At 47.1% G+C, this 21,890-nt stretch overlaps 1 protein-coding gene across 6 annotated transcripts in view; it reads left to right on the forward strand.

Moving 5' to 3' along the window:
• The first annotated feature begins 1,143 nt into the window (after positions 1-1,143).
• FAM117A (family with sequence similarity 117 member A) overlaps positions 1,144-21,890 on the forward strand; it is a 43,242-nt gene continuing 22,495 nt past the window's right edge. Inside the window, exons 1-2 of one of the 6 annotated variants that reach the window (XM_033848037.2) lie at positions 1,144-1,399; positions 11,936-11,959. In XM_033848037.2, coding sequence (XP_033703928.1) covers positions 1,204-1,399; positions 11,936-11,959 — 220 coding nt within the window. In that variant the 5' untranslated portion in view covers positions 1,144-1,203. Of the gene's footprint in view, positions 1,400-1,472; positions 1,629-11,935; positions 11,960-16,132; positions 16,248-21,890 lie in introns of those variants that run through there. The other 5 variants (XM_033848035.2, XM_073797210.1, XM_033848036.2 and 2 more) reach the window with 5 other exon arrangements.

Genomic DNA, 21,890 nt, shown 5'->3' on the forward strand with positions numbered 1-21,890 from the left:
GCTAAATATAAACCTGGAGGGAATTATCTAATTATTTGGATGGTCCCTTATCACAGACAATCCAGGGTTGATTGCCTTTCACTTTTTCCATATAAGAGAACAAAATGGTTAATGAATACCACGAGTAACAATTTTTTCTTTTGAAGAGTAATAATTTTAAATAGTAACTTAAACCCTCTTTTCTTCCCCAAATCTCATCATGTATATTATAGTATCTGATTTTCACAACTGCGTGCATTCTTTTTGGGGACCGTCCAGTCTCATTTTGACTTGTAGGTCAGAGAGCATTGAACTGGGAAGACCAGGACTTGCTTATGGAGTCACTGTGCAAATTTGGTCAACTTTCTCAGTCACTTTGTTCCTTCCACTCTGCTGAGCTAGAGTTGGAAGGGACGACTCTGCTCCTTTTCAGTCTCAATTTAATTTACAGGCTAGCAGCTGCTTTTTTTTAGGTTGGACCAACACCAAGTAAGGACTTGGAAATGTGAAGAAAGACAAATGTGGTGTCACTTGAGGCACAGTAGCCATTAAGTTCACGGATATATTGCAAATCGCATGCAAATATTATGAAAACTTGGCATTAATTTGTAGAAACTTACTTTGGAGCTTGCAAGCAGCGTTGAGATCCTATGAGGATTCAAAACTAATGTTTTTAGGTTAAACCAAAAGTAAGGCTTTTTGAAGTTATTGGTTTCTCCATACTTGCCAGGACTCAACTGCTGAAAGTTTGACACTCCTCCCTGCCCCCCATAATGATTTCACTACGGCTTGATTCCATTTTACACCCGGTCCCGCCCCCGCTTAGCCTGACGTCACGTGATATTGTATTTGCATACTACCTGGGACTGGGTGTAACGCTCCCCTTTTCTGCGTCTTCTCATTGGCGGCGCCGGAAAACCAGCCCTCTTCCGGACGGACCAATCAGCGGACCCTCGGACGTGGGACAGCAGGCAGGGGTGGGGTGGAGGTGGGGTCTTAGGTTGGATCGCTAGGCATATCGACCAATCGTCCTCTGGTGTGGGAAGATCAAGCCGAGGATTGGTTGGGAGGAGGGGTCTGGGGATCCGTAGGCCAATGAGGGCTCTGGGCTGAGGGGGGCCGGTCTCCACCTCCTAGGGCAGATAAGCAGCAGCAGCGGGGGTTGGGGGGCTGTGTGGGGCTCACTGTGGGGCCGAGGCAGGCCGGCAGTCAGGCGGGCGGGCGATGGCGGGGGCCGCAGTGGGCGGCAGAGGCGGAGGTGCCTGGGGGCCGGGGCGCGGAGGGGCAGGGGGGCTCCGGCGGGGCTGCTCTCCCCCAGCCCCCGCCGGCTCCCCCCGGGCTGGGCTGCAGCCGCTCAGGGCCACCGTCCCCTTCCAGCTGCAGCAGCCGCACCAGCGCCGGGACGGGGGTGGCCGCGCAGGTGAGTCGGGCCTGGAGTGGGTGCGGGGGGGTGAGGGGAGCCGTTGGGGGAGGGGGGGCGCGTGACTGGGGGGAGGGGTATGGGGAGAAGTGTGAGGGGGAAGTGGATGGGGCGAAGGAAGAGCAAGGGGGTCGCGCAAAGTCTGCGAGGACGGAAGGAGCAAAAGCAAGGAGTCGTGAACGCGGAGTGCACCGCCGGGACAGAGTGTGCAAGGAGTCGGGGCCGAGAGGTGAGGGAAGGAACCTGGCAGATGGAGGCTGGCTTTGGGGGCGTAACCGAAAAGTGGGCAGAGGTGTCGTGTGGGGGTGAGTGGAAGATGCAGGGGTGGCAGCGAGGTGTGAGGAAGGAGTGAGTTGCGCGTGATGGGGGCGCCCTGTGTAGGGTTTGAGCTGGAGCGAGGAGCCGGTGGGCGCTGGATGTCTGCACGGGAAGGGGGAGGGGCATGGAGGAGAGCCCCGTGGAGCTATGTGTTAGTTCTCCAACTTGAGTTTGGCACCAGCATCCCGTTCTGCAGCTCTAGAGTTCCTTTTCCCACCACTTCACGTGGGCTTCCCTTTCTGCCACCTCCTGGAGCTGATTTCTTCTGAGCCGTTGGAATAACTTAGTTTAACGGCTTTTACTACCGTACAAACGCTCCGCTCCTATTCCCTACATTCCTTTTGGTTGGCCCAGAAGTTGTATGTTCCCAGATCACTGACCTGCTTAATATGGCTTCCAACCATTGCGTGTGTGTGTGTGTGTGTGTGTGTGTGTGTGTGTGTGTGTGTGTGTGTGTGTGTGTGTGTGTGTGTGTGTGTAGAACCTGAGTAGTTTGCCCCCTGCCTTTCCCTCCTCCCCCCATCAAGGCTGTTTTGTCCTGGGCATGTCAGTCAACGTGGCAGTGGGGTGAGGGCTACATTCAAGTACATTGTGGCAAATACCCACACTTTCTGAACAGCACCAGAAAGATGTCTTGATAGCAGCTTAATAATGTGGTCGATATGGGGAAACTAGGGGAGAGCAAGCTTAATCTTGCTTTCACACTCAAAGTTGTAATGGATCCCCTGCAAATGCAGGCAGTTAGGAATGGGAAAAGGAACCTACTTGCATGAGGAGGTTGGCAAGAAGTTGAAAGTGAGACTTGCATTTGATTCACACCAAATGTGAAAAGATCACTGCACACTTCCAAAGCCTCAGGGTCTACCAAACGCACAAAAGTCATGGTCCCTGCCATCTGATGGTTAATGACATTCTCTAAAGCAGAGTTTCTTGAGCTTTTTGTGATTACTAAACTTAGTTTCAGCACACCCCCTCCTGAAAGTATAGCTGCTACGGTGCCTTCCTAGGTAGGAATGGGATTAAGAGGGTCTCTGAAGTAGAAAATCCAAGTCTGTCTGGACTTCATTGTAAATGTTAGCATTGCATCTTGGAACGCAGAAACTTGGTCAAATCTGGTAGCAAGATGGTAACCAACTAGTAAAAGTATACCTAGAATCTGTAGAGCAGGGCAATGCCCAGATAAACTCATGCCTTTCATGAACTGCTGTAAAGCAAACCAGAAGACTACAAACCTGTTGGTTTTGTTTGAGCTTCCTTGGAGTCCAGGGAAGTTAGTAGAACAGCAAGCACCTGAACCTTAGTTGCTTTTAGTAGAAATCAACAGAAAGCCTGCCTGTGTATTAGTTGGAAATCTATTAGCGGTCATATTTTAACAGCAGTTATTTTGTGTCTACTATAGAACTAATATTTAAAGGACAAACACTGGTGGACACTGTGGAAAGAAGAGTGTAGCTTTGGATGACTGGGTTCTTCACATGGCCTGTTCCTTTTTTAGGGCCAGGGAACCCAAGATACTGGTAAAAACATAGGAAGCTAGAGCTCTGCACAATTTGTTGGGTGATTTAAGGCAGATTGGGTGATCTCTTGCTTATGGATTGGGCTGATGGATTGTTTCTCCACTTATTAGTATCCCAGAGACCCTAATAAGGCACTTACCTGGTCTGTAGTGGGATTATCTATAGTTCTCAGTGAGGCAGGAGAGAGGAAAGACAGGAGGAGGAAAGAGTGGCCTGAGCCTGTGGAGTTCTTTGTGGCCAGACATTAAGGAGATGTTCCTGGCCTTTGGTTTGGGAGCACATCAGGTCTTCTGAATGTTAACTTTTACCTTTATGTGTGTTCAGATTGTTTCCATTCCTCGGCCTTGAGAAGTGGCAGAAGTGGTTTCCTTTGGGCCCATAGGATATATGTGATAGAAGTAAAAGCCTTGCAGTCATAAACCCTTAAGAGAATGGCTTTGCGTGCCAGTTACCTGGGTGTCGAATCCTTTTCCTAGCTGTGTGGCTTGGAGGAAGTTAAGTAACTTCTGTGCCTCAGTATTCTCATCTGTAAAGTGTGAATAATAATATCTACATCATAAGAATCAAATGAGTCAGTAACTATAAAGTGCTTAGAACAGTGCCTGGCAAGTAGAAGGTACTCTGAAGTGTTTGCTACTGCTTATATTGTTGTTATTCTCTCCACCCAGCCAAGGTGAGAGCACTGTTGGCCAGAGCCCATTGCCTTTTCAGGCTTCAAAGAGCAAACCCATATTGGTCTGAAACCAGTACTGCAGGTTTCAGAATTTCAGGGCCTCCCCTTGCACTTTTATTTGCTCATCTTTTAAAATGAGCTTTCTAAACAGGGCTGTGAAACCCAACTGTTTAAAAAAGCATGTGAGCTGAGACGGAGTTTTAGGAACAATTAAGTGTCGTCACTTTCTGTTTCCCATCTCAAAGTGACGTAGTGCTCAGGGCTGTGCAGTTATCTCTCCACCACACACCCTGTTGTGTTCTTGACTAGATATATTAGATGTTGTTTTAAAAAAAAAGAGTTATGATGTAAAGAGCAGGATTTACCTTCTGTGGCCATTTATCTGTAAGGGATGTCTTCATAAAGTGAGGAATGGCTTCATTTTTACAAGCCTGGGCGAGGGGTGTGGAAGGTAGAAGAGAGTGGAGAGAAAAATGAAGGTCAACTCTAAGATGCTAAGAGCTACTAGTGGGTAACAGAAATCCAGGATAAATTTCTTACTTCAATTTCCCCTTTAATTAAATTCTCGTTTATGTCTTTAGTCACTTGGAGGCTGCTGACTTTTATATTCTTCCAGGACCACTGATGATGGACAAAACGGGGCTAGGAGGTGAATTGTTCTGGGTTTCAGTCTTACCTATTCTGTTCAGTGTCTCCATATCCATGTCCAGAAGCTAATGTTCAATACAGCTTTGCAAGTTCTTCTCTAGTGGACCAGCCCCGCTGGCCAGCTGGGTGCTGGGGGAGTCCAGTGCCTCCTCTGCCCACCAGACTCTTCTTAAACCGGGGTTTGGCACTATGGCCTGCAGACCAAATCCAAGCCTCTGCCTGTTTTCGTAAATAAAGGTTTATTGGAACGCATGGAGCCCTGCTCCTTCATTTAGGTATTGACTGTGGCTGCTTTTGCACACTGACAGAATTTGAGTAGTTGCGCACAATGACAGAGTTGAGTAGTTGTGATAGAGACGGAATAGCCCACAAAACCTAAAATACTTACTACATGACACTTTTCAGAAAAAAATTGGCCTACTCGTTGTCTTCAACGATGTTCCTGACCAATACTCCTATTAAAAAGATGAGTTTCAAATGTGTGTAGTTACACCTCTGCAGAAAATCCTAAGGGGGTAAAGAAAACTAAGAAGCCTGTATCCCCACTCATATTTTAGGGAAAAAGAAAGGGGGATCATCAGCTTCCAGTCAGTTCTCAATCTTTATAGAAGATCAGCACATGTGAATCCATGCTGCCCACCCCCACCCTTGTCAGGTGACATGTGTTCGGTAGATATAAACTAGTTTAGATTTACATAAAAGCTTAACTGTTAGGCAAATTTGCATCTCCTCCCCTCTTACCCTCCTTCCAAATCTAACAACCCACAACTGCAGTGAACATATTTCAAAATCAGTTGGAAATTACTTTAGGCTTATCTCCTGTTTTGGATTTTTCTCCTTACCTTTTATTTTTCTGAACAGATCATTGAGAGCTGGTGGTAGTCATGGCTGCCCTCAAGTACTGACTTCCTCACAGGGACATAGGAAGGGTTTATTTCAAATGTCCATTAGGTTCTCCAGGATGGTTGTCTCAATGAATGTAAGGCAGCATTGTTATTAAATGCTATTCGTAATTATTAAACTCCTTTCCTTGCAGTGCTCTTGTAAACTTAGTCCTTAGGGGATGGGTGTTTAGAGAGGTATGGAACCACATAAAGGAGGTTGCTTATTCGAAGCTCTGAGACGAAGCCCTCATCAAACCATGGTCCTTGGTTTGAAACAGCCTGGAGATTAGAATAGAGTGTAATTTTTCTATGCCACGGAGCCATCTTGCTATAATGAAGCTTGGGCTGCAGTTAAAATCCTTTAAGAGCTACAATTGTGCTTTGAAAACCTGTGATTGAGGCAGCTTCTGTTTGGGAGGCATCAAACACCAGGCACTTCCCAGCCTGACACTGCTAGCTTGCTTTTGACAGCTTTGCTAGCACTAGGCACATGGTCAGCAAAATGCCCTGCTGAAATATCTGACTCTTAAATGTTATCACCAATGATGGCATCTTGAAACTGGGGGCTAAGGTGCCTAACTACTTTATCTTTTTGGTACCCAAAGGAGAGTGCGTCCATGTGTTCTTCAGTATTTTGGACAGTAAGGGATTATACATACGGAAGCTCTCCACAGGTCACATAGAGCGAGGATTTTTTAAACCATTTGAGGTCAAATGGAGAAGGGCTGAGAACAACAGTGGGGTGTGGCTGTAAGAGGGCATTGTTCTCTCTGGTTCTAGATATAGATTGTCCTCTAGAAAATTTGAGGCGGGATTGATTGCAAAATTTTCATAGTTGTGGTGGCAATATGAGCGTTGCCAAAGTGGTTGGTGGGCTTTAATAGCCAGAGAACACTTTACCTTCATTTTCTGCTAGTTTATAATGAATGACGTGATGGGCACCAAGGCCACACTATTCCTTGGCTCTTTTTTTTTTTTTAATCTATTTATTTTATTTGTTTTAGTTTTGGCTGTGTTGGGTCTTCGTTGCTGCGCACAGGCTTTTCTCTAGTTGTGGCGAGCTACTCTTGGTTGCAGTGCGTGGGCTTTTCATTGCGGTGGCTTCTCGTTGTGGAGCATGGGCTCTAAGCATACGGGCTTCAGTAGTTGTGGCACACGGGCTCAGTAGTTGTGGCTCATGAGCTCTAGAGCACAGGCTCAGTAGTTGTGGCACACGGGCTTAGTTGCTCCGTGGCATGTGGATCTTCCCGGGCCAGGGCTCGAACCCGTGTCCCCTGCATTGGCAGGTGGATTCTTAACCACTGCGCCACCAGGGAATCTTAATGGAGCATCATCCTCTGGATTCTTACCGCTCTCACATAGAGCCTTGGTGCCAAAGGATTCAGACTTTAGGGTGTGACATATTCTGGGGGCAGGCCTGGTTTTTGAGTTCTTATTGACACTATCATATATATCAAATGCTATATGACAGTAGGTCAAATGCTTTACTAGACTTACCTGGGCTTACTCTTATTCCACAGGCAGCTTGGAGCCCTTTGAAAAGGCTGGAAGGGAAAACCTTGTGTTTCCTTCCCGTTTCAGAGTGAAGGTGGGTGACCACCAGCAAGTTAGTTTAGTGAGACTGGACTGTCTCTTCATGAGTTAGTAAGTTTTATCCCCCTCTGAGATGGATAGAAGAGGGAGCAGGGAAGTGTGGAAGCAAAGCAAAGTTGAGTGGGGAATCTGGTCAACTTTCCACCTCTGCCTGAGTTGAGTCTTCACAGAGGGCTCCATTATTTGGTTTGCTGGTTTATGAATTAACCAAACATTAGCCAAATCTAGTCACATTGTTGGGTCCAAAACAAATCCTGATCTCAGAGAGAAAAGCGTTTTGGAATATATTTGAAGCTGTAAATTATCTGTTTCCAGTTCCTCTCCAGTTGTGTGGAGCTTGTGAAGGGGCTCTTGTTCTTGGGAACAGCTGTCTGGTGGGAAGCTCTGCACAGCTGGCTGCTCTCACCCAGGATTCAAGCTCATGGTCCTCAGTGAACCTCCTGGTTTTGAAAACTCTTCCTGGCACTTTGTTTTCTCCTCCACACTTTTCCTCAGGGTCGCTACAAAGCTGAATGCCCAGCTTGGAGTCATTTAAATGTTTATTCTTAGGCCCTGAGTACGCCTCAATCGAATTTTACTGTGTGGGAGCACCACAGCCAATCAAGGGTGGCTTCAACGAACTTAAAAGAATGCTATCAAAGTATTTCATAATAGAAAAACTTACAACTCCAGCCCCTGGGGAACCTGGAACTGAAGTCTGGACTGTGTGCAGACACTTAACCTGCCCTGCTCTTGAGCCCCAGACAGCTGACACCAGGGGTGGCGAGTGCCTTGGGCTCAGCTCTGCCTGCACATTCTAAAAGGGGGGAGGTTGGGGGAGGCCTGGGAAGACTCCTCCGGGGGCTTTGGTCGACCTGAAGCGGCAGGCTTCAGGGGTGAGGGAGTTTTCTCTCAGAGCCTGCCTGAATGTGGCTTCTTAGAGTTGGGCAGTATTTGGCAGGCAGAGTGATAAGTTTGGGGTGCCTCTTCTCTGACCCTGTACTCCCTATCTTGCAAATGGTGGGTGGCTTTTCCGGGGGGAGCTTTGTTAATGAGCGTAGGTCTAGATTACCACCTGCTCTGCCGCTTGCATCCCTCATCATCTGATCCTAAATGAAAACATGCAGGAGAGCATGGAGGTCTAACCTCCTCAAGAGGCAAAGGTAGGATTAAACATACAACTCTAAAAGCAAATTACTAACATGTGCACCAGTGAATAAAAGATAAATTCAAGCTGGAGGAGGTATAGAGTGAAGGAATATTCAGTGTTAGTTAGGGTTAATTAGACAATTACTGAGATGTCTCTAGTAGGCTTTTTTTTTTAATTGGCCAGTATATTATTCTCCCTACCATTAAATTAAATTTTTACTCTCTCCCTTCCCTTTTGAAAGTGGCACTGGTGTGTCCTTGTTTAGTCAGCTGTGTACTTTAACTTTCTCAGATCTCTTTAGTCCCTTCTGCCCCATGCTGGAAATTGTGTGCCTGCCTTTTTAAAAGGTAGGCACCTCATGTTTCAAGTTCAAGTGCAATGGAACTCACCCTGCAGCTTGAACAGATTTGAGTGTTTTTGCAGAGGGAGGGCCAGGGCAGATGGGGATTGTTGTGCTCAATAAATGCTTGTTGGATGGAGTTGCTGGAAAGGCAGCAGGGGTGGGGAGAGTGAACCACACTTCCCCAGGCTCATTTGAAATGGTTTTTTCCACTTCTGGCCCCCACACTCTGTGCCCCCTTTATAATACCCCTCTTTAGCTACTTACAAGGCCCCCCCACCCTGCCCGAAGTGTTACTGTTCTCTCTTCAAATCACTGGTCTCCCATTCATCCTGGTCATTGGGCTCGAAGCCCAGCTGGTGGCGAAGACGTGGCATTTCCATGGATGTCTTCGCTAGGCCTGTAGGTTCTGTTCGCCGCACACTTAAAGCCAGAGGGTGAGCTTGGGCCGTTAGTTACCAGGTTGATCCATGGAAACAGCCAATGTTTAGGATTTTGTTGTGATTTTGTAAAAGAGCCAGAAGACCTGGCTTTAGGCTTATATGTGGATATGGGTGAGAGGCCAAGGAGACAGATGAATGCGGGATGTTCTTTCACTCCAGGTAGATTTGCACCAAATTCCTAGTAGTGCTATAATGTATAGCAAAGGAAAGCAGGAAAACAAAATCTGAATTAGCAGCTTTTCTAGACCAGGGTGCAGAATTGCCTATTGGCTTTAGGGTGGTTTTAGAGGTATGATCAGGCAGGAAGCCCCCCTTCCCAAGGCAGGCACCATCCTTTATATGAAGCACTGCTGATTCCTCTTCTCTTTTCCCCACCAAATGGGGGAAATGCTGGCAAGAGATGCTCACTGTCATTCCCCAGGCCCTGATACCTACACTGTCATCCATGGAGCCTGTGTTCCCCTGCCAACCACGGGCCTGGTGGCTTAGTCAAAATGGTTTTATAAACCTGCTCAGTTGTGGGTAACTTTGAACAGAATGAAAATGTGATTGCAAGGAAAGAAAGACAGCTTCTCTTCCCTCCTCCCCCCTTCTCTCCCCAACCTGCCACACTGCCTTCCCTTTAAGAGTTTTCTGTGCTCTATGCGTGTTTGATCGCCCACACGGCTTTGAGAGAGCTGCGGCTGATAACACATGCGCTCCCTGCCCTACACCTGCAAGCTGGCTGAGAACCTGACGCCCAGCCCCTATTTGGGGATTGTCTTTGTAACTCATGCCCATCAGATATGACACACAAATTGGAGTTGAGGGTGGAGTGGATAGCATTTGGCATGACAGAGGGGATGCAACCAGAGAGCTTTCACAATATCATGTCGTCTGGATTTCGAAGTTGGGGAGAGGAGGCCCACGTGAGGCCATCCATGTGGTATGTGCACATCTTAATGCTGAAGGCAGCCCCTGGGCTCTTTCTCATTAGAACCGTAATCCTGGGGGGTTTTGTGTTCACAGGAGAAGTCTAAAGCAGCTGCTTCTGTGGAAAGGAAGAGTCTGTGGATCCCAACCCTGGAAGGCCCCAAAATTCATCTGCATTTTTCAGGGAAGCTGAGAGTGTGGATAGTGTTAGTTTTGACAACGCGTTCTGCGTGTTTAGCTCTTTGTTGCTCGCAGTCGGTACCCTGGAACGTTTCTCATTCAACCTTGCCACAGTCCTGCAGGTGCAGGTGGCATTTGCTTGTTTTTGCAGATAAGGAAACTGAGGCCCCGAGAGGAAGTGACTTGCCCAAGACCATGTGACTAATAACGCCCTTTTGCTCCTGATCCAGGGCTCTTCCCACATATGTGTGCAGAGTCTGTGGGGAATTTCTCCTCAGGCTGGCATCCTCTGCTGCCTGCCCAGCACACACCCGGCCTATTTCCCTTCTGCTTATATACCTGTATTCCAGGAGCAAAACTTCATTTGTTTAACTGACCAGAAGAGAATTGGAGAGGAAAATGGGCTGCAGAGAAGTCTGTTTGTTCCTTCAGCACCCCATAAGTAACTATCCACTTGGTTCAGCTGATTGGAGGGTGATGGTTATTACATTAGATGTGTGATGTGGTGACAGCTTTTGAGTGTTTCCAACTGGTTGTAGATATGCAATTTCCACGTGGAATGAGAAGCTAACCAGGGACAGCTAGGGCCCAGGAGGCAGGGTTTTCCTGCCTCGGTGGGGTCATGGTCATGGTTACTGAGCTTGGGGCCATGTCAGGGAGATACTCTTAAGATGGAGCTTACAGGAAAGGGTGTTTTTCTTCTGTGTGACTATGTGGAACCCCCCAAAAGCACTCAGGAGTAAATGTGGGTGGTGCATTTCTGTGGTGGGGGGGGCTAGGTGCAGGTGGCATTGTGTCATAGGTGACACTTTAGTCCTCCATGTAGCGGACGGCTGGTCCAGACCTCCCCCACCCCTGCCATACTCTGCCTGGGCGTGTCTCCCTCTCCTAGCTTTAGGTTAACTGGGAGTAGAGTCGTTGTGATACGTGATAGTGCCTTTATGAGACAAGTGTGTGCCCACTAAGGGGACCAGAAGGGACTTGAACTCAGGAGAAAGTTCCAACTAGGGACGTGGTGTCATGGAGAAGTGCCTGACCTGCTTCATAGAGAGGGTCATGGGCAGCTTTTACCTCCTTATTTCTCTTACAAAACCAGATTTCGTGTAGAATTCTTGAATATTCTAATAACCATATGCTTATGTGGAACCTTCCTTTCCCAGTTATTTCCCAACTGCATGAGGTAAAGCCCCATTATAACAAATATTATAAAAATGATTCTACATAATAAAGCTATTTCCATGCTTCATCTAAATGCTTTTATTGTTGTTTTTTGTGGTTTTTCTCGTTCAGAGGAAAAGAGTGACCAACTACCTTATGTAACAAGTACTTTTCCTGGTCCCTGTCCGTGTACTCGTTCATCTCTAAATCAGAACACTCGAGGGCTTGCTGTTTGCATTGGAGGCAGGGAGCAGGGAGCAGGGCTGTGGACCATCACCAAGTAGCGCGGCCCCCTTACTTTCTTTTCGCCTCGAACCTCCCACCCTCCTGTCCCTCCTGATCGTTTACAGACAGACCACCACACAAACCCCAACAAAGGACAGTGTGTGTATGTATCTGGATGTGAGCGTCTGTGTGTGTGTCTTGAGTGTGAATGTGTGGGTGCTGGGTGTGAATGTAGGGGAGAGCATGTGTATGAGTGTGTATGTGAGGAAAAGTGCATGTGAAAGAAAGCAAATGATAAAGCAAACGGGTCAAATGTTTAAGAATAGGCAAATCTGGGTAGAGGGCATATGGGTGTTCTGGGTACTGGTCTTATTCTTACATCTATATGTTTGAAATTATTTCCAAATAAAAAGTTTTAAAAAATGAATATATGCTAGACTAATTTGACTGTACCAGGAGTTCTTTAAAGTTTCTTCTATCATCCTTATAACATCTCTTATTCTCCCCATTTAACAGAAAGAACAACCGAAGCCCAGAGAAGTTAAGTGACTCGTCTTGAGTTCATGTAGCACACTGAGGCGGAGGCAGGATTTGGGCCCAGGTATTGACTGTTATAGTAGGAGACTGCAGCTTGTCCCTGCTGCTCGAGCTGGACAAGGTTGGCATCAGGTTCTGAGAACCATTGGGCACCTGTGGCCGTGTGTCTGAGCCCAGTCCGTGCCCCACATTGACCCAGCAGCGGGGTTAGCAGGGTTGCAGCAGGCTGCTGATCCACACTGAGCATGTTCAGGATGTCCAGGTACCTTCTAGGGAAACCTGCTTCCTCATTCTGAGAAAAACTCTCACTCTGCTCTTCACTCAACTCTCTTCATTTTCTTAAAATACATGAAATCGGAAGACTCTCATGTGCCAGAGCCATAGAGTAATACTACTTCGCATTTTTATGGTAGAGATCCAAGGGGAAAAGGAGTCGAGTTTTGTCTAGAAAGCAATGTCAGGTTATGGGCCAGGCCAGACAGCTTTTTTGCCTATGTACCAGTCGGTCTGTTGTGCCCACCGCCTTGTGAATGTACAGGAGCCTGCGGAGTTACAACTTCATACACAAAGGGAGGGCTTCACTCTTTGTCAATGAAAACTTTCCACTAACCGCAGGGCCCCAGAAGGGGTGGATCTGGTAATCACCGCTAAGCAGAGTTAGAGGTTCAGACACTACTGTTTGTTCCCAGCCCCTATTCTCTCCCTCCAAACCGCATGCTCTGCATCTATCTGTGCTCCTTGAAGGCACTAGAATTATTCGTGACATTTTTGCTTACTGACATTTCCCACCAGCTTCCAGGATTGGGGTAAGTGAATGAGTCTGACTCTACTCCTTAACATAGAAAAAACAGTTTTTGGAGAATCTTTACTCTGTGTCCTTTATCTAAAGTGCCTCCCTGCAGCCGCCCTAGAATGTGAGACTGTGGTTAAGTTAGCATCAAAGGATTTTTTCATGGATTCCAGCCAGTTCTGTGAAATAGACCCATGAGCATTTACTATATTATTACACCAGTTTATACAGTTAGATTGTTTGTCCTTAAGCAGTTATCAAGCTATATAGGCTGTCTCCAGTATGCTCTTGGCTCTGTCCCACTCCAAAATCAGCGCCCGGTGGATGGCATCCGGAATCCGGACAGGTTGCAGGAGGATGAGAAAAGGCTGCCCCCAAGTCTTACTGGGTTGTCTGCAGTGTAGAGGTCTGTGTTAGAGCTGCCGTGCAAATGGCCAGAGCTGTCTGTTTGGAGGGGACTGGGACCACTGCGCTTTCCCTTCCAGTTCTTAGAGGCATGGATGGGGTGTCTTGGTAATTAACACCCCAGACTGTTTCCCTGGATCATATTCTCCTCTTGCTTCAGGAGGATAAGCCTTTTCTTTACCTGACTTATAAAAGAAGGTGTCATTACTATTAAGCAGCTTTTGATTTAAGAGCAGATACAAAGCCCATTGTAAAAGGGGAAGATGGTGTAACTCACCATCCAGTGGTATGTGTTGCCATGTCCTCCTTTGTGCCTGGAAGTACATGTGGAGAGGTGACCTGACAAGCATCCTTCTGTTATGAAGTTATCATTGGTCTCAGGCAGACATTGAGGGTAGGAAAAATCTTCCCAAGGTCATACCTTTCAAGGCTCTTTCTAGAGGAACCATCTAATTTATGTTTCAGACAAGGTTTACCCTGGAGGCACTATATAGCCTTTGAGCCTCCCTTAGGAGATCTGAGCAACCAGCAAGACCAGGGCTTTAGAGCAGGGGCTGCCCTGGAATGTTGCCCAGCACACACTGGGGTTTTTCCACCAGGCCCAGCCTGGGAATTTGCCTGGGATTTGGGGTCAGGGTGGATCAGTTCCAGAATGCCAGGGGCCAGGTAGGGAATCACTAAGTGGGATGTAGTGGTCTCTCAGGTATTTCCTTTTTGAAACTGGGGACGCAGTAGAAGTTAAGAGATGGACATAACCAGAGAAGATTTTGCAAGTGGGACAAAATGATCCACGCAGGTTTTCAAAGCTTTGAGGGTTGTGCAGAGTTAACCCTAATAAGATTTTAGACCCTGAAGGCAAGGCAAGTTCTGTGACTATACGTTCATGGCTCTGAGGGACATAACTGTGTAACTGCTCCTTTAAGCCCCCCTCCCCACCCCCCAGCCCAGAGCAAAATGAACCAGAGCAGAGGTCCTGACAGACCTACTGAGGTGTAGCAAGTGAGCAAACCTGCCCTCTGAGCTCTGATGTCTACTCGGCAGTTACCACGTGACCAGCCCTTCTGCCTGTGGCGAGCCACAGGTAAATTGAGCACTATTTATACTCTCCTGCTTGGGTGAGGAAGTTTGAGAGATGGTCTGGGAGCGCACAACACAGCTGTCTGATCAGCCTAGGTAAGGCATATCTCCTTTTGACTTGGTGCCTTTTTTTCCCCCTTAACTAATTTTGCCCCGGGTAACAGCATGGGCTCTGGGGCTTTCAATTTAGCTGAATCGGTCAGTAGCCATCTCTTATTTACCTTTAATAGTTGGAGAATTCTAGAACTAGAGGAGGCTCAAACTCTCTAGGTACAACCTTCTGCCTTCTGGTGGGTGAATATTGAGACCTCTGGGGGCATGTAATGATCTCTCCCTGGAGCTGTTCAGGGGCAGACTCTACAATCTCCCTCATTCATTCTGATGAGCAGGAAGTTCTTCCTTTTATCTAGCTGGAATCTCTCCTATTCTAATTAAGTCTCTTCTGCCCTTCCTTTTTACACTCATGCAGAAGAAGACATAAATTCTAATTCACTTCATCTTCCTCTTGGGATCTAGCTACCTTCGCTTTAGCTATTTTTACCCATCTTCCCTGGGATCTCACTGGTTTCTACGTTCCTGTAATGAATGAGCAAATGGATGCCCAGGGTAACTTGGTGGGGCATATCTGAGGTTATATCCAACTCCAACTGTGTTTCTGGATCATAGGAACTCTTTAATTCTGTGCACAATCTGGGTCTTTCTCCTGGGATGACATACCACTTTTTTTTTTTCTTTTAATATTTTTGGCTGCATTGGGTCTTAGTTGCCGCGTGCAGCCTTTCTCTAGTTGTGCCGAGTGGGGGCTACTCTTCATTGCAGTGCGCGGGCATCTCATTGCAATGACCTATGTTGCTGCAGAGCCTGGGCTCTAGGTACGCAGGCTTCAGTAGTTGTGGCACGTGGGCTCAGTAGTTGTGGCTCACGGGCTCTAGAGCACAGGCTCAGTAGTTGTGGCGCACGGGCTTAGTTGCTCCGCGGCTTGTGGGATCTTTCTGGACCAGGGCTCGAACCCGTGACCCCTGCATTGGCAGGCAGATTCTTAACCACTGTGCCACCAGGGAAGCCCGACATGCCACTTCTTTTTCTTTTTTTTTTTTTTTTTGCCACTTCTTAATTTAAAGTCTCTTTCCCTTAGTATCTTTATTCTACCTTGTACTGATTTACATCCTTCAATTCCTTGCCTCCTAGTAAGCCTCATTGACTGTTTCATTTCTTCTTGCCCACCTTCTCTTTCCCCAAATTAGAAGACCAGAACAGTGAACCAATTGAATTTGACTAAAACCTGCCAAGATTGAACTGCTAAACAGCTTAGATCCTTGCTAAGGAGTAAAGTTAATTCTGTCTTCCCAAATTCCAAATTAAGCCAGTTCTTTTTTTTTTCCCTCACAGCTTTATCTTGGAAAGTTTTAAACCTGCAGAAAAGTTGTAAGCCCAGTACACATCCATTTATCTTTCACCTTAGACTCATTGATAACTTTTGGCCACAATTGTCTAATCTCTCTTCCCTTCTTGTGTGTATTATGTATATGTGTGTCTCGACATACACATATGTGCATCCATAGGCACTTTTTCTGGTGAACTGTTTGAAAACAAGTTGTGAATATCTTGACACTTTGCCCGTTACTTCAAGGGCATCTCCTGAGAATAAGACCATTCTTCTACATAATGATAATATCATTATTACACATAAGGAAACTATAATTCCATATTATCTAATATCCAGTTCATTTTCAGATTTCCTCTTTGTGGCTTTTTTGTTTTTATTTTTGATCCAGGGTCCAGTCAACGTTCTCATTTGGTTATGTCTTTAAAAAAATCTGTTTAAAATTCCCCTCCCATCCCTGTCTTTTTGTTTTCAGGTTTTTTGATTACTGACTTATTGAAAGTGTGGACAGCCTTCTAGCTGTCCCACATTCTGGAGTTTTGTGACTGTTCCCTTTCAATGGCACTTGACTTGTTCCTCCATCTCCTGTATTTCCTGCAAGTGGGAAGTTAAGTCTGGGGCCCAATTCGATTCAGGTAAAACATCTTGGGCATGAACATTTCGTGGGTGAAGCTGTGTACTTCATAATACATTGCTTCAGGAGGTACACAGTGTCAGAATGTCCATCACTAGTAATGCTAAGTTTGATCATTTGAGGTGGTGACAACCAGATTTCCCTTTGTAAAAGTACATTATTCTCTTATATGTGGTACATTATGTAAGTGTTCTGTTCCCCACAGTGTTTCTCCCAGTTGTTTTGGCATCCATTGCTGACTCCTCCTGACTGAGCTGTTACTTTGGGAGCTGCATAAAGCCAGTTCTAAACTAACACTGAAGGACATGAGTATTGATGTGAGTTCTAAAGAGGAGTAAAAAAATTTTCTTTGGGCTTTTAGAATCATTGGCGGGAAGGCAACAAAATGAGGCCATCAAATTCTGTCAAACTCTAGGTATTCACACATATGTTGCTGTCTGGCAGTTTACGTGAGGTCAGGGAGAAGGCAGGCTGGGTGAAGCTAAAAATAAGTCATGGTTTGTTCACAAAGCAGAAATTATTTTGACTATTTGAACATGATCTATAATTCTATTCTTATTTCCTTTTTTTCTTTCACTCGATTTCCACTGTCCTCACTAGAAAAGGGATCCCTCCTTTTTAATTGTCTTCCTCCACTTGCCCTACATGCCCAGTGGGTAAAACAGTGTCCCCGAGACCCAGGTCTGATTGTGCTGGTTCCCAGTAGGGAAAATAATAGAACTCTTCCAGTCCGTGGGGAAGTTCCTGAACCAAGGCAGCCAGACAGTCATGACAGTTGAGTCTGACAATGAAACACAAGGGGGGAAATGCACTTTGAAAGTCTTCTGTGGGGGAAGAAAGGCCTGTGTCTCAAGTTGCTCTGTGGCGTTGGAGAAATCAGTTCACCTGTCTACACGAGGGTGTTCCTGGGCTCCCACCCAGAGAATCCCTGAGAGTGTGTGGGGCGCACACATTCAGAACAAAAATCAGAGTAGGGTTTCAATCATAGTTGTCCTCTCACAGGATTTACTGTAGATGAACCTCCCCAATCTCTGGTTCTTCCTTCACCTCTTTTATCTTTAAAGAGCTAAGTGGACATCATGATTTCTCCTCTACTTGATAAGAATCAGATTGTCGTCTAAAGTGAAGATACTGAAGGGTTTATGCCTGTCCTCTGAGTTTATAGCCACCCAGAAATTCATCCCTCCCAGGTAGCCAGGCAGTGAGGATTGCTGTTAGATGGAGAAGGCTAGGCTATGGCTACTTATGCTGTTCTTAACAAAGGCCAAATAGATCCCAAAGGAAAGCATGCTCCAATCAGTGACTGCTAGTATCTTGTCCTGTTTTAAGAATGTTGAAATCCTTCAGAACTCCTCTTCATAGAATTCAGATAAAAGGTGAAAAGTTCACACCACTTCCTTTCTTTCGAACTGCAGCTTCTTGAGAATTGAACAAATGTCTAAGTAACTGCTGTCTACTCTTCATACGCGCGCACGCACACACACACACACACGTACGCTTTGGGATCACCCTTTCCCTCCTTGCTGATAAGAAGAGTTAGGGTGTTCCTCATTTTTTCCCCATAGTGACCCCTCCAAATGGGTTTCTCCTGACCCTTCTCTCCAGCTGCCCATGGATGTGGTCTGCATCCTGGGGAGTCAGACACACAGCAAGAAAAGGTTTCACCTGAGCTACACACTTAAATATGGAGACAGTATTAAATACAGAGTTAATATTAAATATGGAGTTAGTATTAAATATGGAGTTAGTATTAAATATGGAGTTAGTATTAAATATGGAGTTAGTATTAAATATGGAGTTAGTATTAAATATGGAGTTAGTATTAAGGTCCTGGCTGAGAAGTTTTTCATGTGTATACAAATATCACTTTTTTTTTTCTCTTTAGGTAAGCCTTCTTGGTAAGGGAAATGTGCTGTTACTCCTTTTTTCTTCCTTCTTTTTAATCTCACTTCTTTAGTTTCTTCTCCCTGTTATGATTGAAATGAGCTATTGCTTGGGTTTGAAAGAAGTGTTTAAAGCCCCAGGTTTAATTTTCCCAGCTGGGATGGATGGGGTCTCCTTGGGCTTTCCAAGGAGGGCTTCTAACTCTTGTACAGTCATATTGAGGATTTCGGTTTGACCACAGCTTCCCTCCAAAACCCACATGTCCCTGAGTTAAGCAGTTAAGCGGCGCAGGACCGCAAGCAGCTCAGAAGACTGCCTGCACTGTTTAATCCCAGCACACATACTGAAATGGAAAAGTAATCCCTGTGAAGCTGTGAGGAGGAACTTCCCCTACTTACTGCAAATCTGGTATTGGGGAATATTTAGAAATTCTGCATCCCTGTTTTACTTTGCTCCCCTCCAGGTTATCATTCCCCCCCGCCTCCCCCACCCCCAACAAAAGTGCTGCATCACAGCTAGGAGACGGGACAGGACAGGGCCTGCTCCCTCAGTGTCTAACCGTCTGCCCTGCCTCAGCCTCCTGGGTGGCCCTTTCCCTGCCTACTTCTCCTGAAGTGAAGATCAGTGGCTGAAAAAAGCATATTGTTAGAAAAACGTGTAATAAGATCTCATTTTATTAAAAATACATATGCACACATAGGTGCACAGGGAGAGATCAGGAAGGATGTGCAGAATGGTGATTTCTGAGTGGTGGCATGCATCGTTTTTATTTTTCAGTTTTTGCTAATCTGCATTTTTAAATTTTCCTTTAACTTCCTCCTGTCTATGTACAGCTTCTGTTATAATGAGAGTTATTTTAAAGAGGGAAGGCAAGAAGATTAGTGCTAATAATGGCTCAAAGCCCAGTGACATGAGAAAGTGACTGGTAACTTGTTTGCTGAGCCTGCCAGTTGCTGAGTTTTTGCCACCTGTGAAATCTCATTGGCTGTCTCTCTTCTTCCTTCTGTAGTCCTTCTTGGGTATTTTGTGGTCACTCAGCCTCAAGCTAATGGAGGATGGGTGGAGAGTAGCCTTGTCTGGTTTCCCAGGTTTCTCTCTACTGCATTGCCCCAAAGATAGTAAAGTAAGTGAAGTAGCCCCCCTAGATTCCCAGCCAGGACCCTCTGGTCAGCGGCTGGTCTCTCCTTGTAAGCTGCTAAGCCTCCACCCCACAGTCTATCTCTGGCCAAGTTGAGAAGGGCAGCCACAGATGCCTCACTTCCTGTGTCGTCTGCTGCCTTCCTCCTTTCCCTGACCCCTCCTAAGAGCTGTCGCCCTCCTCCTTCCCGGGTTCCCTCAGTGGGGGTTTGCTGGTGTGGTCAGGCCTGAGCTGATTTCCAGCCAGGAATATGAGGGAACAGCAGAGACCAAATGGTGGTCCTTCTGAAGAGTCAGTGGCTGGAGGAATCCCCTGGAGGTTGAGCTGGCAGCCTGGCCCTTGGGGCTCGTATCGGCCTGCCCCACTTCAGCTTGGTCAGCAGCTTCTTGTCCTGCTCCTCCTGTGTCTGCAGTGCCTATCACAGGGCTGGTTTGTGGTGGGCACCCAGAACCTGCTACTGAAGGAATCAGTCAGTCTACTGTGGTGTGCCAGGCCCCTCGTCAGCTGTTTGTGTGTTTCTGCCCTATTCACTGTCCCCCAAGGTGCAGCAGACACTTGACCGCTGGTCCACTCCACTCAGAGCCTGCTCTCCCCAAAGCCATACAAATGTAGCAATTGGGAGACAGGGCCAAGTGGCTCCGGAAGATAGCACCTAAGGCTTCTTATCTCTGGTGTGTGCTGTTTTGTTTTGTGTTTTCCATTTGCCGTTGCCCAAGAACCGAAGCATCCTCCACTGCTCAGCTGTATGGTGAAATGGCCTGGCCCTGTGCCAGGGAGCTTCGCCAGGTGGTTGGGCTGTGGAGGCTGCTGCATGCGATGGGCCGATAATACCCCACAGCGCTGTAAACAGGACACCCCACCCTCCCGCAGCCACCCAGCCAGGGCCCCGCAACTTGCTGCTTTGTCTTGGCCTGTCATGATAGGAGCGTCTCTTCTCAGACAGGGCAGCCAATTGTCCTGTTTCCCAAATCTGAGAGGGGTACTTTCCAGAAATGAAACCAGTTCATCTTCCGACCACAAGCAACCGTTGTGACTTCTCAACACTTCTCCTTTAACCATAATCACACAATTGCAGGGCAGAACCCCATCCCCAGATCTTTCCGGTGGGTGCACCCATGAGGGAGGGATAAGCGCAGGAGCCCCTATTTCAACTGCACTCACTTGTGGGATTTCTTAGAGGATGTTCCCGACTGAGGGAGGTCACGGTGCTGACAGCGCTGCTGATGCCCACGCCTCCCAGCGGCTCTCTTTCGCCTGCATCATTCACTCTGGGTGCTCTCCTGGCTGGGTTAGACCAACACTAGGAAAGGAAAGGGCTCTGACTGAAGCTGTGGGCCTTCCCAGGGGACAGTGGTGGCTGGAACTCACCCTGCATGTCTCCTCTTCCTTCCCCACCCACACCTTCAGTCCTAAAAGATTGTGGTGTGGGGAGGGGCTGACTGATTGGTAATTGGTAATTGGTTTGACATGATCTATCTAATGAAGACTTTAAAGCCTTTTTGCATCTCATCTTTCGTTGTTTACAGCGTCCCTGAGAGGTAACTGAGGCTGGGACTGTGCTCCTGCCTGCCCGATGGGAGAGCAGGCCTGGTGAGGGGGGAGGGCATGAGGTGTGGGCTGCAGTCACGCCACAGTGAGGGTAGAGCTGCAGTCAGAACCAGATCCCTCACACCTGAGCCCCTCCCAGATATTCGGGGGCCACACTGCTCCAGCCTGTGGCCCCTTCGAGAATGGCACAGAACATGTCAATGTCTGGCTTTGGCTTCAGTTTGTGTTGCGTTTGGAGGGAACCTTGGTTTCGCCCTTAATCAGTTCTGGTGCCCAAATTAGCAGGTCATCACCAAACCATTTGGGGTGGGGGTTTTTTTTTTTTTTTTTTTTTTTTGTGGTACGCGGGCCTCTCACTGTTGTGGCCTCTCCCGTTGTGGAGCACAGGCTCCGGACGCGCAGGCTCAGCGGCCATGGCTCATGGGCCCAGCCGCTCCGCAGCATGTGGGATCTTCCCGGACTGGGGCACGAACCTGTGTCCCCTGCATCAGCAGGCGGACTCTCAACCACTGCGCCACCAGGGAAGCCCAAAATCTCATCTTTTTGAAGTGCCCCCTCCCTTAGTTTCTGGGCGTGAAGGAAACATGCACTTTCATCACCTCAAAGGGTCTAAGAACGTGGGGGTTTGGGAGGGGAGCTGGGGCTTTGCTGAGCGCTTTGAGACAGAAGGGAATTCCGTCACCTTGCGGCTGGTCAGGAGCTGGGCTGGCACCCTGTGCTAGGATGTAGTCACTGTAGAAATAAGTCTGAGGCCCAGCGGTCTCATTTAAGGAAAAGAAACTGAGGCGAGTCCTCCAGTTTGTCTTAGATGCAGCAACATCCTTGCAGGCCTAGCAGAGAGGAGGGGGCTGGGTCAGAGGCAGCTGGTTCTCTATTGGGGTACTTGGTTTCTCCCCATTCGCCCTTCCTTCCCCTTTTTCTTTCTTTTTGTATTCGTGTTTTTGTTTTGTTTTGTTTTTGTATACGGAGGAGCAAGTCAGAACCGACAAAGCGCTCAGAGTCTTTATGAATAACTTAGGTCAGATTTGGATGTAGAGTTGATCAAAATGGGTGGTTGGATTCTTTTTTTTTTTT

The sequence above is a fragment of the Tursiops truncatus genome, chromosome 20, assembly GCF_011762595.2.
Source record: "Tursiops truncatus isolate mTurTru1 chromosome 20, mTurTru1.mat.Y, whole genome shotgun sequence".
Taxonomy (NCBI): domain Eukaryota; kingdom Metazoa; phylum Chordata; class Mammalia; order Artiodactyla; family Delphinidae; genus Tursiops; species Tursiops truncatus.